At 36.3% G+C, this 15,583-nt stretch overlaps 1 protein-coding gene across 3 annotated transcripts in view; it reads right to left on the reverse strand.

Annotated features, from left to right (window-relative positions):
- LOC148957957 (intermembrane lipid transfer protein VPS13D-like) overlaps nucleotides 1-15,583 on the reverse strand; it is a 54,225-nt gene that overhangs the window by 25,506 nt on the left and 13,136 nt on the right. For all 3 annotated transcript variants that reach the window (XM_089113913.1, XM_089113912.1, XM_089113911.1), the window contains exons 19-40: nucleotides 15,324-15,455; nucleotides 14,557-14,647; nucleotides 13,799-13,901; nucleotides 13,061-13,112; nucleotides 12,582-12,718; nucleotides 11,987-12,169; nucleotides 10,938-11,072; nucleotides 10,231-10,394; nucleotides 8,229-9,565; nucleotides 7,178-7,886; nucleotides 6,748-6,916; nucleotides 6,168-6,405; nucleotides 5,512-5,556; nucleotides 4,920-5,100; nucleotides 4,400-4,619; nucleotides 3,582-3,745; nucleotides 3,266-3,344; nucleotides 2,761-2,918; nucleotides 1,997-2,237; nucleotides 1,267-1,488; nucleotides 828-943; nucleotides 73-171 (exon numbers count right to left, since the gene is read on the reverse strand). In XM_089113913.1, coding sequence (XP_088970039.1) covers nucleotides 73-171; nucleotides 828-943; nucleotides 1,267-1,488; nucleotides 1,997-2,237; nucleotides 2,761-2,918; nucleotides 3,266-3,344; nucleotides 3,582-3,745; nucleotides 4,400-4,619; nucleotides 4,920-5,100; nucleotides 5,512-5,556; nucleotides 6,168-6,405; nucleotides 6,748-6,916; nucleotides 7,178-7,886; nucleotides 8,229-9,565; nucleotides 10,231-10,394; nucleotides 10,938-11,072; nucleotides 11,987-12,169; nucleotides 12,582-12,718; nucleotides 13,061-13,112; nucleotides 13,799-13,901; nucleotides 14,557-14,647; nucleotides 15,324-15,455 — 4,975 coding nt within the window. The remainder of the gene's footprint in view (nucleotides 1-72; nucleotides 172-827; nucleotides 944-1,266; nucleotides 1,489-1,996; nucleotides 2,238-2,760; nucleotides 2,919-3,265; nucleotides 3,345-3,581; nucleotides 3,746-4,399; nucleotides 4,620-4,919; nucleotides 5,101-5,511; nucleotides 5,557-6,167; nucleotides 6,406-6,747; nucleotides 6,917-7,177; nucleotides 7,887-8,228; nucleotides 9,566-10,230; nucleotides 10,395-10,937; nucleotides 11,073-11,986; nucleotides 12,170-12,581; nucleotides 12,719-13,060; nucleotides 13,113-13,798; nucleotides 13,902-14,556; nucleotides 14,648-15,323; nucleotides 15,456-15,583) is intronic.

Raw genomic sequence — 15,583 nt, forward strand, 5'->3', positions numbered from 1 at the left:
TTCAAACGTGTCAGAATTTCATTCGAAAACTCTCTCTAATCAGTTGCTATACTTAAATACTTAGAAATCTACCTGTAATATAACGGCTGCAGTGTCCATTGAAGTGTTGTCTTCAACTACAATTATTTCTGTATCGGTCATGTTGACTTTCAGCTCAAACTGCTTTACATCCTAGAGGCGAGATATTGCATATTACAACAAAATATAAACTATAACTACAAGTTATATCTTCGATATAATTCAGATTTGCACAAGCATATTTAAGATCGGAGACAAAACTTGGATTGACCAAGAACCTAAAGAAATTTTCAAAGTTTTTAAACATATCTTGGTATATTTATATATATTGAAGTTACTTGTACAGAGCTATGACCCATAGTTTGCTTCCCAATGTCTATAGGTTTCTGTTATTAGGTTTCTGTTCTGATAATGTTGGTCTCGCTGTAAATTGCATTAGAACCTTTGAAAAAACGGCGAGCTCGAAACCCCACCATGCTATTATTATTGGAAATGGGAAAATAACGGGAAGGAGCAGCGTTTCATTGAGAAACAAAAGAATAAAATGTCTAAATTAATTTCATGATACAGCCTTAAAGAAAAATGACAGTGAAAAAGCAGACCGTTATTTGTATGCAATTCATCAACCATCTTGGTCCCAAAAAATTGTTTCTCAAAGTATTTGAAGCATGAAATGCTTTATAAGGCTAAGCGGTTCCAACTCAGTAGCGACGCACAGTTTTACTCTCAAAATAGCTAAAAGGCTTTGCTTTTTCCCGCTTCTTCGAAACTAAGATTTTTGCTAGTCCACAATGTATCAAAAGACTCACTGGCTTTCTTGGTGTTGTAGATGCCTTCGTGATTATCCCGGAAGGCGGGTGTACGTCTCCTGATGTTGGTGAAACTAGCTCATCAGTTTTAGTTTTAATTTGAAATTCTTTTTGCTCTGGAATGAAAGACAAAGGGAAAATTAGGAGGCTCCTGCTCTTATGAGGACTATATTAGGACCAGCAAATTAAAGGCAGTCAATGAAATCATCAACAACCAGGATAAAAACTAAATACAGTCCTAGTAAGAAAATTAAGAGAACAATCTCCGACTTCATAGTATTCGTCGTAATGCTCTTACCTAGACATCAAAATCGGTCGAAACATCTTAATGAAACTAAAATCCCCCAATTGGTAATTAACAATGGACAGCGGACTTTTGTGAAAACCGAAACATGTGCCAAATGAAAGTGTTAGAAACTGTTTTCAGAAAAATACAAACCCCTGTATTCATTTTCTTCCTTCCTTGTAATAAAATTCCATATTTGCATCAAAAAATCGAGGATCACTATGATTTTACTTCGGTTGAACAGACACGTGATGTGTGTTTTATTTTTTGTATCCAAGTAATGAACTTCAAACTGCAAAACCCTGTCCAGCATATCATCGTTGTATTTGCTACTAGGTTCCAAGATCTTTGTGAAAACATTGCTGCAATTGTTATCTATGAAATTAAAAGGAAAGGAGTGTGGATAAAATCGTTGAAATCCATCGTTGAATTACTAACAAATTAGTATCGCGAAGACCTGCAATTCATTTGATAAAGAAACTGCATGTCTTGACGTCAAGCAATTAAAAGCAAAGTACCTTGGAGCGTCAGCTGAATGAATCTAAAAATATTGTTTTTTAAAGATCTTAATTCTGGATACAATAAATATAATGTTTCGTAGATATTTAGTTTAGTGACAGAGAATATCATACGATCTATATAGCACGTGTAAATAATATCCACAGACTTATCATAACCGCATTTTATCATAACAGATTGTGTTTTCATACTAAGACAACGCATTTTTAAGCTGTTCTGAGAGGGTATTCTAGGGACATATCCAAGTTTGAGGATACATCTCTAAAACACTCAGTTTCTAAATCACTTCTTTCAAATAGCAAAGTACCTTTGGCAAATCATCAATATCTTACCAGATACATAATTCCAAGCTAGAAAAACAAACCTTTACTCCGTATATCGTGAAGAAGAACTCCATGAGAAACCAAATCCATTGATTTTGAGCCATCAGAAAAGGACTCGTATACAAACTTCGATTGGACGAAGTCAAGTTTTCCCAGCTGCTCTGAAGCATCACCTCTCTGCGGTATATCACCAAATGAAAACTTTGGAATCATTTCAATGGTTACATTAACAAGACTTAGCGACATGCTGAGAGTTGTCCATACAGCATCAGACTCTGTGGCCTAATCGAGAAAAAATAATGATAATAAAGACTTTTATGTCTAATTCCTTTGAGGATTTCTTTGTCAATGTTGTATGAAACATACAGATTTACACTTGGCTGCCTAAGAGATACTTTAAATCCCCAACCCTGCTAATTACAATTCAAAACCGTTCTTAGCAGTCCAAATTTCATTTCAGTGAGACCTTTATCAAATCTAGACCTGTATCTAGATTGATCAATGGGGCATCTTAAAATCTACACTTTCAAAACTTGGATTTTCAATTCTTTGAATGAAAGCTCAGTATTAATAACAAGATTTTTTACAATTTCTTTGTCGATAACTACTTTTGCTTGTTTGGTGTTCAGATGCTAGACTTCATTTCTAAAAACTCTTATAATATAATAGTTCTTAATTAAAAAATCAATTTCATCATTTGCTATCTGACTAACTCGGTCAAAATAGGAGATAGATTACAATCTTCTGATCAAACGAATTCAATCCATATAAAAGAAAACATGAAATCTTAATCTAGATTCTATACCTCTTGAAGCGGATCGATAAGAACAGATGATGGCCGTTCAAACTGCTCAAACTGCTCGCCTAGGTTTTCTCCAAGCATTCCCATGATTAAACCAAACTGAGCCAAATCCAGTGTCACATATACGGAAGATAGTTTCCCTGCAATCGTCATGTCAGGTACTGGAAGTAAAGGGAACGGCATCAGATTAAGAAAATATGAAAAATGCATCTTGTTGTTATTACAATACCTAAGAAAGTGCTAAATAGAGAGGACACTTTGATCTTAGGCCAAAAGAAATATGAAGGTGGCAAGTTCATTTCCTTGCTTCCATCGGCTATCGGTTCCTGCTAAAAAGACAGGTCGAGAGCATTCTGGCGTTCTGGGTTTCAACCTACAACCCTCGGCATTTAAAAGACCTAATTAATAGGCCACTCCTCTTTAGAAGGTGAATGGCAACGATAAAATGATATTCCAAATTATGACACAAACATAATCAAAGAAAAGGCAATTTGATTTCCATAATTACCTTGTCTACCAAACGCCCATTCTAAGTTTCTTTCTACCACAAGCTCAATCTTACATGTCTCCTTCATCAGTTTTCCACCCTTTTGAAAAACAAAAGAAACGTTCAACATGTTATGATAACGATTCAAAACTACCAAACGTCATGCGCTAGTGAAAAACGCATAGCTAAAAAAAATCCAATATATACCGTTTCTGATTCTATCAGATATTTTCTTGGACACTTGATGACTATTACCTTAATATTTTTATTGAGATTTGTAAAAGAAAAACTCACTTAATTGGAATTAGTTTCAAAACGATAAGGCGACATTACAGACCTGCCTCTCATACCCAAACGACATATTCTCGTGCTTCGACTGGTCTGTTCTTAGAGCTGTGAAAACCTCCATATCAACAAGGCCAATGTTGATGCAATCAAGCAAACGGTCTTCGGATTCAGCAATTGATTCCTGGCTGATGAGTCGCGATATCGACTTTTCCGCTGCACCAAAACGAATTCAATTAGCAAATATATCCAATAACGTACAAACAACTGGTAACTGTCATAAAAACAGGACTAAAAGTTTTGAATGCAAAATGAACATAAGAATTTACAATTGCAAATGAAAAGGGCACTTGGACTCACACCAAAAAATTACGGTAAACATGTCTGAAAACTTTCGCTTTGAATGAAAAGAGTCACAAGATCTCTGTAATTCCAGATGAAGAATCATGAGGTGCTATGACAATAAGGGTAAATGCCAAGGCAGATCGTTAAAAGCTGAGCTTCAAAGAGTTTAAGCCCCATCTTCCAAGTAGTATGTAAAACCAAATAAAATAAGAGAACAATAGCGAATAACTACCAGCTCATCATTGGTAGCTCAAGGCATAAACAAAGGTTGCATATTTGTTGCCACGTAGGTCATTTTTAGGACACTGAAAAGCTAGCTTTTCGAGCAGTCTCCTGGTCTTTTCTCTCGATGTGGCCACACCTCGTGATTCCTACGCCTGGAATTGCAGAGACCTGGGGACTCCCCTTACTACTGGGTAAAAGTCTTGTGACGCCAGGGATGCGAGTCCCAGACCCGTGGATCGGTAGTCAGTGACCCTAACTACTGAGCCATGCTCATACTTAAAAAATAAAAAAAAAACTTACTTTCAGAAGAAAGTTGATTTGATCTGAATCTTGAAGCAGTCAGCTTTCCGGAAATCGAATCAGGCGAACCAGCATATTGGAATGCATTAGCTACTACGATGTGGCCAAGGCAGGCTACAAGTATATCTTGTGAGGAGGAAGATTTTGGGAGGATTAGGATAGGAACGTCTGCATCGACATTAAGTGACACTCTTGCTGCTCTGTTTGTTATGGCAAAGACCTAAAAATACACAATGTAAATCTAAGCTAATCTGTATAAGCAACCTCTGTTAAACAGATTTGCAGAGATAGAAGAGAGATAAGAAGTTAGAAATCAAAGACGCGCTGAGAACCATCTCAACAGGTCCTAGCAAGAAGCAAGAAGTAGGCGCTCAGTATAAAACAAATGATTACTGTGAATAGCAACGATTAAAGCAAGGAGACCATTAAACAAAAATTCCATTGCCAAAACAACCCAAAATTGCTGTACCTGCGTCATAGCGCAAAGGAATATTGTAAAATGCAAATATCATATCCAAACCTCGTTTCCCTGACTCGCAGCTCTTATTCGACCAAGAACTTCCTGAAGCTGCAGAAAGTGCTGCGCAAAGGCAATAACTTCGGAAAGAAATCGCTGCGTATGAACATACTGCACTGACGCCATTTTTAATTCCAGTCTCATGTCGAAGTCTCGTTTTAGAAATGGGTCCGGTTCTCCGTATCTTCAAGGAGAACGAAGTTAAAAATCAGTTAGGAGATGATCATTGATCAATAGCAAAGCTAATAGTATTGGCGGTTCAGTAGGATGTTAAGAGTTTAATCTTCTAAACATGAATTTAGTACTTACAAGAGCAATCGGAAACATTGGGCTAGTTCAAGAGTTTAAATAACTTTGAAGTTGTATATTTTACAGCTGTTGCACGCATGCTAGTTCTAACAAACATTACTCGTGCAAAACATTTCAAATTTACGCTTTTTTAACACAGTAGACTAGGCCTTATTCGAGCGAACACGGTATGTCTACGGGAACGTTCGACGGATCGTTAATAGTCAAAGGCACAAAAAACTGACACAGAAAACGTTGAATCGTAAAGAACTGAGAAAGAGAAAAGTAATGCGGTTTACTAGCATACCTGAAGAAAGTGAACGCCAGGGCCTGGTCTCCATATGTTATGAATCTGAAAATCAGGTAAACAAGATTGATATGATTGAAGAAATTAACGCCTTCATTACAAAAAAATATTTACCACAAACAGAGTGCCAATCAAGAAAATGGTTTTGTTCAAGATATGAGCTATTTTGTGATGCAAATTAAAGACGCTCTTGCCAAGTAAAAAGCGAGTGCAAAATACTTAATAGGAATAGTTCCATAAATAACATCTAGGACTACAACGGGAAAAGATGTATTCTCCTTATGTAATACTTATAGTAATACTATGCATATACCCAATAATCATAGCAGAAGCAACTTGTATACCCTACAGTTGGTATACTGAAAAAACTGCTATCTGGCATATAATTGCACAACTCTATTCTTGTGGGTATGTACTATTTTATAGGATATCTTTGAATGATGTGCACTTTTCTAGTCTCAGGAGTAGAGAAAGCTGTCAAGACTAGGGTTGTTGATAACATCTTCCATTTTACATTCTAGCCTACTAAGCCTAAAGAAGATATAACAAATAAAAAAAGGACAGTTATATCCAGGCAAAACGTTCTTGAATTTGATAGAGTGGTCAGTGCATTAAGAGATAATAAAACTTTGAGTGTTAGCCGTAGGTTATCGTACCTTTCTTTATATAGGCTGCCGTGAGGGGACATGTCGCACAAGCTGATATAGCCAATGCTCCCAGTCACTTGCTGGTCAGGCCCTCTTTGCTCCACGTCAAAGTTCAGGTTAGAAACAACTGAATGTGCCAGGGGATATTTTTCTTTGTTCAGTGTTGCTGACAACGACTTCATCGAAACTTTGATGTCAGTTCCAATCACAGATTGACTTGCGAACATGCTATCCTCTTTATCACTCTCTGGAAATGATGCAGATATACTATTAAAACCTTTTTTTGATCAACCAACATTGTAGTAGGATGGTACGACAGTCAAAGGTACCTTGAAGGTCAAATTAAACGCAAGCTGTCCTAGACAAATTTGAACATAACCTTCTACGAAGTCGTTTAGAAATTTCAAGCTGCATTGATATGAAACTATTTTGTAGGCCTTTTAGTTTAACTACATCAAATATCGTTGCTGTAAAAAGTACGGTGAAACCTTTTGCCACTAAATAATTTGTGCAACTCCTTCCAGATATATCAACAGAGTACCAGACATTCGACTCACATTTTGATACGATTGGGCATGAGATACTCTACCTTGTGGCTGATCAATGTTGTCAAATGACTTCACAGGGCTGGTTTGTCCTGACGAGGACGGCTGCGGAGCAGGGGCTCCAATTCCAAAGAACTCAAATACGACCACCCATGTTTGCAGATTCACTGTCAAATCCAAGGAATTGAAAGCTATGTCGATGTATTTGTTTACCTGCAAAAAAATGAATTAGAATGAGCAAATGAAAAATTCAATGGTTGTAAAATTTTAGTGCTTGATTTGTAACAAACAAGTAACAGACCAGTGACTGAAAAAAAATTTTCGAGTTTAAAAAAGAATACAGCCTGGTTCATATTTCTTACCGATAAAATTGTGATTATTTATGAAAGTCCATAGATCTTATAACTTATAAAGCAAAATTTTGACTACTCGTGGATCCATTGAACTATGGACGATGTTTTTCTCTATACTTACAAATAGTTCGCCATCATTAAGATCATGGTTGCCATCATCTATCAACATTATCTTTATCTTCACCCACGATTCTTCTTTTTCCCTTTCAATAACAGACTCCGCCTCGTATTCATCTTCACTCAGACTTTCTTTATTAAACGATAAATGTGGCTGCGAGGGAAACTTTCTATCGCTATGCAACATGGGTCGAAGAGGGGATATACTTGGTTGCCAGGTCTTTTTCGGAGAGAAATTTAGCACTGATGGTAATGAAGTTGACAATACCATTGGATCATAAAATAAAGATCCTTCTGGGCAGGAGCTTGAAAGCCTTGATGTTAGACTGATATTATGTCCATTATTCCGTCTATCCGAATTGGACGATTTCAGAAGGAAGCGATTAGATGGGTCGCCGTCATGTAACAGATCCTCGACGGTAAGCTCTCCCAAATTCACCGAAATCTCACTAACAGGTTTATCGAAATTGTTATATCCAAAGATAAAGTCTTCAAGTCGAATATTAGCAAACTTTCGTTCTTTGTTGTTGATTTCAACACTCAAAGTGACATCAATTCTGACGACTTCAAAAGAAGCGCTGAACCTCGTATGGGATATGTTTACTGCCTCGTTCTCTTGGTTATCTATACTCATTTCGACATCAGATGGAAACATGAATTCGTCAGGAAGAAGGAAGGGCTCGTGGTCATCTCGAGGTTTATTCGGAGAGAGGCTGCGAAACAACAGTCAACGAATTAACGAACTTTAAACATAAACAGAATAAATTTTGTTATGCAAAAAATCTCAGTGTTGTTTTGGGGTGTACTTTAGATTCAATAGAACTTCAAAATTAGAGATCTTCTTCAACTTTCGGCAAGAAAAAGTACCAATTCTTAAGAATTTTGAACACATGATAAAAAATCATAAGAGAAAAATTGACCGGTTTAAAAAAATTGACTAAGTTACAATCTATGTGACTATTTTCTTGCAAATACCAAACAATTTTTCCAACAACTTTTACGAGGCAGTTACCATTATCATCGCTCAAAACCTTAAATTAAAAGAATTATCTTACCCTCTTGGTGACGGTGAAGAAACCTGAGGTGTTCCTGAACGGCTTGCCCTGGATGAAATGCTGTTCAATTCTAAATTACTCTGCTGCTTAGAAGGAGCAGATATTGCATTTAGAGTTTCAAGAAGCTGATTGTATGTTTTGCCAGAAAGTTCTAGTTTCAATACCCTTGAGATGCGACCCTCTACCCGAAAGCTTGGTTCTTTGCGCACTGCGTTCCCAGATGAGCCTCCCATAAATGGTTCAGCTTCCATTAAACGATCAATAACCAGCTGGAATCCTGTTTCGTGAAGGATTTGAATCCATTCTAATGCCTCGGTATCACAAGCTGTTTCCATGGTGAAACTTTCTTCTCTCAGTTGGCTTAGCGTAGGTTTCCGACGTGTAGGCCGGTGAAATTGATGGCTAGGGCTTGAAAAAGGACTCACAGTCGAGGCCTGCCTCTGTTTCAAAAGATCAAAGGTGGTCATTTTACCGCTTTCGAGGTCCGTCAGCTGTGAGGCCTGGAGTGTTATGGAAAACAGACTGACGTTATTTATATCTAAAACTATTCTATCGATGGATCCTTCTTTGATTAGCCCCGCTGCGGCGATATCTCCATCTTCTGCTCTTGCAATATGAAAATTACGAATAGCGATCTGTCCAAGGTTACCAACAAGAAGATCAGGGCTATTAAACGACATTGGAATTACAATAACGGGCGTGTCGATACAAATACGCACTGTCAACTTCCCTTTTTTCTTGTTTAACTGCTTTTCTGTGACAGAACCATCATCAAATAATTGTCTTTTTAAACTAGGTGAAACGGACTTTTCCGTATCTCTCTTTGCAGTCACAAACTCCTTCGCGGCATCAGCAGCTGCAGTCTGAATTGATTTGGCAGCGGACGCTGCGTAGTCACGAAAGTCACCTGCACAGAGGGACAGTTCAGCAAGAAATTCTGCAGAATGAACATAACGCGCTGAGGCAATATGGCTGTCAACATCCATTCCTACCGATGAATTGTCAGCTGGCTTTGTGAAAGTAAAAGAAAATGCTTTATAGTCAGAGTCTATGCTTGAAGTTTCAACTCTACTTTCGTCCTGATTGCAGTCTCCTACAGACAAGATGCAACGGTGTATAGTGCTTTCAGGGGTCAAGTCGAGAACTTCAAGGCCTCCTAGAGACCCTTTCACAACTTGATCATGGCCTAGGTCACCTGAGAAGTCAAGATCAGCAATTGTTACGGCTGCCACTCTTTGCGCGACCTTGGCTCCACCTTGTCCGCAAACTCCGTGAGCCAACATAATATTTACTCTCTGGACGTTAAAATCGACCTGCAACTTCTTCTCCGCAAAATCCTGAAAAGGTAATGATCTAAACCGTCACAACTGAAATTCACTTGAAAATAGTAAACAATAATATCAATGAGCATAATAATAATAATTATTATGCTACTATTAATATCAGCCGTTACATTAAATACTGAAAAACCCTGTAATTAATCTCCCTGTAACAAAAACTAAAAGTCAACAATACTTATCCGCAATTTATTTCATGAAAAATATGTTAGATTTTATATTTGGATATAATTAGCTATAATTTTACCGTCCAGAAGAATCGGGAGAATATTTTTTTTTTAGAGATCTCAGTTACAACATTTGAAACTACATGTACAATAATATAATGTTAGGAAAAGTGAACTTATTTTGGATTTTATATCAGATTATTTGATACTATGAAAACTAATACTAAGATATCTAAGTAAATCTGGATTCATTCTATCTTTTTTCGGTCAATTCAGTCTTGTTTCATTTGACCATTTCCAAATGCAAATTATTTCAATTTATCTCATAATTTTCCAATCGAGACTTTTGACCGACATGCACGTAGTCTAAAGCGTTCTAATTCGTTCTTCAAAATCTGTTACTCAGGTGTTTCCTCAATATTCGTAGCAGAAACACGTGACACTCTTAGTGTAACACTGTCTAGCCAATATAATCAAAAATATGAGATCATAGACTACCTCGGTTTGATCATCACTTGGTGACGTCATTGACGTTTTATCGTCAGGTATCGTTAGTCTTTCGACATTCGTTTCTTTTTCGGAATTGGAATGCTGCTGTGCAGGGTCGATTTGCAAAGCGTGGTCAATAACGCTCATAAGTTCCACAATGGTCTCTTGATTGGCTAAAATCAAAATGTTCACCCTTAAAAACTGTGATCATTATTTTCAAGGACTATGATAGATCCCCTCGACATTTTAACAGTGAGTAATCACTAAGTGCTCTCTTTTAAATCTAATTTATTTTCGATTTCTAATATCTGCAAAATATTCACATCTTTAGCATCAATATTTAAATCTCTAAAAATTGAAAATCTTATGCAATTGTAAAAGAATTTGTCGAATGGGAAATGCCAAAATCTAATTTGATCTTTACACCAGAAGAGCGTAAATGCAGAATAGAAAAGAGACGTTCAAAACATTTTCATTTACCTAAATTTACCTAAATGTATTTGCATAAAATCTTTATTCGCACACTATCACATCAAACAAACTTAAGATATGACCCAGTGGCAGTTTATGTATTAAAAAGGTTAGTAAAAGATTGCTTTTGGCCCTTATAAAAAGAAGAGTTATACCATCAAAATTATGACATCTGCATTCAATACTTATGAAAGAACAACAAACAATTCAAATTTTTCAGCTTCCACAGTGAATCAAATACGTACCAATAATGCTAACCGAACTAAAATTCAGCGAAGCGATTCTCTGAGGCTGTTTTTCGTTGCCTTCAGATGGCATCAGTTCTGAATCTATTTGTTGGTAGTTTATCCGTATAAGAGCATCTGTGCTTTCATCCAAAGCTACAAAATCAATAAATAACAATGAATTAAAAAGAAAAATGCATACATCAATTTAAGAAACTTGGACATTAATGAGCAGGAAATATAACTTAGCGCAGCAGATTTCTGTCGCAGAAGACGAAGATTTTTGTCTTTCTCGGAGGAACTTGCTGTCCGCACACAGCACGACTGCTTTCAGATTTTCCTCCTCTTTGCTATAATTTTCCAGTAAAGGATGTGTTATCTTTTATGGAAAAGAGCTGAAGTGAAATCACGTGAACAAAAAAATACACGTTTGATTGGTTTTTAGAATAAAAAGCCTGCCTTTCGATTCCATCATCATTACATCTACATTAAACAACCCTTTTGGGTCAATTTAACAACCCATGTCGGGATATCAATCCGCAATAACTAGTGGCCTTGAAAAATCTGTAGTTTTCTTGCGTCAAATTTACGCTAACAGAGAAATTCCCTTTTTTCCACACTGCACGATTTTTGTCTTTGGTCGCAATAAAAACAAATATCAAACATTTTTTTACCCAAAAATTATCGCAAAAGACAAAAACCTTTCGATTTTGACCCTGCACTTTGGCACAAGTTTGGAGCTCCACAGAATTCAATCTCATTTGCAGTATATTTTGGTAAAGGCGCTGAACAAATATCGGTATTTTATATTGTCGTGAGTAGAGCTAAATCTCATCTAGAGGACGGGAAAGTATAGAATCCTGCTTTGCAGTTGAGTGCGCCAGTGATATTTTAGGGAAGGGGACAAGAGTAGAGTATGGCAATCTTTTACAATAACTTCAGAAAAGTGCATGTGTATTATGTTTAAAAATAAATTGGAACGACAAACCAACAAAACGCTAAAATGTCTTTAAATGCGATTTGATACTATAGGCAATTATATAATTGATGCATCGATTATACAGCCTCACCATTCTTATCGTCGCCTGAATTCATTTCTTGAGAGGAAACCAACAATCTGTACTCTGGGCCAAACGTCTGTATAGCATCTATGATTAGCAGTGAATGCAAAACGAAGGAGACAGAGAAGTCGTAAGGTCGCTTTACGTACTCTGTCTCAACACCAGCAACCTGGAGCTCAGCAACAGATCGTCCTTCAACGAAACGCATACAATTATAAAGTCTTATAGAAATGTCAAGGACCATTACAAAATGTCGTCAATAAGATATGTTGCTGTTTTAGAAACCGTTTTAGAACATACATCCAAATCGAAAATAAATAATTATAGGAAGATAAAATAAATGTAATTTCAGAAATTATTTCATTCATCAATGTTTTCAGCAGGAATGTATGCTTCTCTACAATGCTAAATACATCTTTTGGAAAGGCTGTTAACTTGAGTAACTGTTTTGAAAGCTCTTGAGGTCAACTCTGATAAGGAATCAACCTGGGAAATTACCAGGCAGATAGCTCTGCGGGAATATTCTTAAATTAAAGGAATTTTTGGTACAATAATACCAGTTAATAGAAATTTACAAGCATTACTTCGAACCTAAATATTTTACCTCTGCTGTGAAGTCCAAGAGACACCTTATCAATCTTAAAGTTGGCTACAGCCAGGCAAGATTCAACGAGAAGATCGTGCGCTCTCTTGTGCAAGACAGAAAGTTCTCTTTGTGGTGTTAGATGAGCGTCGCTCAGCCTAGGAATTCAATGATAACACAACACAGTTAGTAAAATTGCAAACATGAGCCGTCTTTAAAAGCAAAGACAACTGAGAAAAATAAGAGGGTTCATAGCTCCATGACAAAACTACATGGCTCAAACCGATGAAGACAGGGAAAAGTAAATATCAGCCAAACAAAGAGTATAAAGCGCCAAGTTTTCATGTCTTTTTGATATAATTAAGGGTAATAAAGCAATGTTTCAATCGCTAATTTACGACAAAATTCTACCGAAATAAAGGTTTAAATATACAGTGCTACCACTGTGCAAACGCCAAAATTTCTAACATTGTTTGACGAACATATCAAATTCGCATTACCTTGCTTCCTTTTGAGACTGAATATTTACTGTTGGAGAAACTGGTCTAGGACCTGAAAGTGACACAGTTCAAAGAATAGTGGTTAAAAATGTGCAAAAAACTCATTGTGTCATCGTCTCCTTCAAATATCAAAATAAGTAAAGGAGAAGAAGTTATTGAGCTTCAATAAAAAAATTTACTCATGATCAGATAATTCAAACTTTGTAATGATTTGAATTAGAGCTGCAAAAAATATTTTCCTTTCTGGGAACGTGGGAAACAGGACAAAAATTTTTCTTTGAGGTGAAATTTCCAATAAGATATCGTAGTTTGGTTGTTTATTACATCTTTTTTGTCTTTTGCAAAAATCGACTATGCGCAAAAAGTAATAAGTGACTTGTGAACCAAATGACCATATGTTTATTGACTGGCAGAAAATTTAACAACAAATAGAAACTCTCTACAATTACCTGGTGTTTGGGAAAGGTAATAGATGCCAGCTTTAGGAAAGATTATCTAGTTACTTGTGCATATCAGCCAACTTTTTAGCCTTTCATTTTATGTGATTGTTAATGCAAAAGACAGCTGCTTTTTTACCAAGTATTGCTGAAAATTTTCTGCCAAGCCTTTTTGCAGCTCTGATTTGAATTTTCATGTATAAATGATGATTAATAATGACAAGAGATAACGAGCTTTGAATGTTTTCTTTAAGAGTGAGTTTTCATTGCAAAATTTAAAAATTCATACGTAGCTACATACTTGCCACAGCATTGCTTTTAGCAGATGGTCGTTGGACTTCAATATTTAGCGATGACGTAGTTTCGGTTTGTAGCTGATTGAAGCATTTGAAAAGAACAGCAATCTAAAACGATAAGATACTATATCTCAAGATACAGTACTAATTATCTACTGAAAAGTTATTTAAGATTCTTCCTCGCAAGAATCACTACAGAATGAAAATCAGGAATGAAGTTTAATAAAATAAAGTCTACATTTGTCGTCTGCAGTGCAAACTAGCAAGCAGACAAGCAGATTTTTCGTTTAATTACTGTAAAGGGAAGAGGCACAAAAAGCTTAATAAATGAGGTGCCTCTCAAAACAAGTACAAAGAAGATGCCCCCTCTGATACTAGGGCTAGTCACTGGCAAGAGGGTACTGTTGTTAGTAACTAATTCATTTAAATCCAAGCTACTTAATTGAAAAAAAAATGATTCTTTGTTACGTAAGTGAAACAAGTTAGAATTGGATATGGCTATATGCAACGAAGCAGGCTTTGTTTGAAATTATTAACTGCCATCAAGTCATGATTGCATTTGATAAGAGGAACTAGATTTATAATGCGTGCAATTTAGTAACTTTCAGTAAAACCTGGGAAAACTATTTCAAAAAAACTGGATCGTTGGTTTAAAAAACATAGCCAGTGCAATCTTATGTCGATCTGACACTTTCCTATCTTATGGAGTACCGAACATGTGGTAGTCTTAGCATCCAATAAGTTTCAAGTCTATTCTCCTTACCTTGTGCTCATCAACGTTTACAATAAGCTGTGGTAGGCTGCCAGACAGGGTGACTGCAGGCCAGTTAGGATCAGATGTGAATGCAAGCCTCCTGGAAGAGTGAGTGCAAAGATTCGGTACTAGCAAGAAAAGCATGATGCGAGAAAAGCAGAATTAGAGGAATCAAGAGCGCGCACGAATTAATAGGTTGCGTAATCGGCACGATGAAGAAGCAAGGAAATGAAGTTTTTGGTAATTTGTTCGTCTTTATTTGCAAATAACTGTAAGCTTTTTTAGTGCCACTGGGAGATACGGAATGAGCAAATGCCATACACTACAAGGATTTCGATGTTCCCCACAAAGAAAGATTTCGATGTTCCTCTTATCTCAAAATCCTAACGCGATTCAGGTATTGAATTTTAATGGCTCATGGTACATCTTTTTGAGACACGTAATTAATATCATCATAAGAGTGTTTTTGTGACAATAATGAGTTTTTTTATGACAATAAACTTTCTCCAACTGATCAAGAGATAAAGGAATAGCAATTGTCATTAATATAATTTTCATCAAAATGACATTTTTCTTAGCTTTGAACGATAAAAACAGTTTACAAGGTTTAAATGAAAATTTCTGTTATTTTTTAGCGTGCTGAATGCCGTATAAACAGGGTCGTTCAGGTCTTGATGGATGTAACGGTATTTTTTAAAGCTTTATTTCTTCAATGTATAGATTAATATAATAATGCACAAAATGAGATTAGCAAATACAATGCTTTCTTTTCTTACCTTTCCATATTCAAAGAGATACTGAAGCTATCAACAACGTGAAATTCGCTCTTCTTCTGGCGTAATATTCTGCGCCAATCGTCAACTGACTTGCACACAACAACTTGTAGATGGGTGAACTTCAGCTCGTACCTTAAAAAGGTACAAACAACTCAAGCAAACAAAGTAATTTACGATCAATTGACTCAATGTAACTTGCATATTCAAGCCGTCGAAAAAACAGAAATGAAGTAAAAACAGCTAAGATTTAAACTAAGAAG

Source organism: Rhopilema esculentum, chromosome 19, assembly GCF_057945365.1.
Source record: "Rhopilema esculentum isolate cy_ngs chromosome 19, ASM5794536v1, whole genome shotgun sequence".
NCBI lineage: Eukaryota > Metazoa > Cnidaria > Scyphozoa > Rhizostomeae > Rhizostomatidae > Rhopilema > Rhopilema esculentum.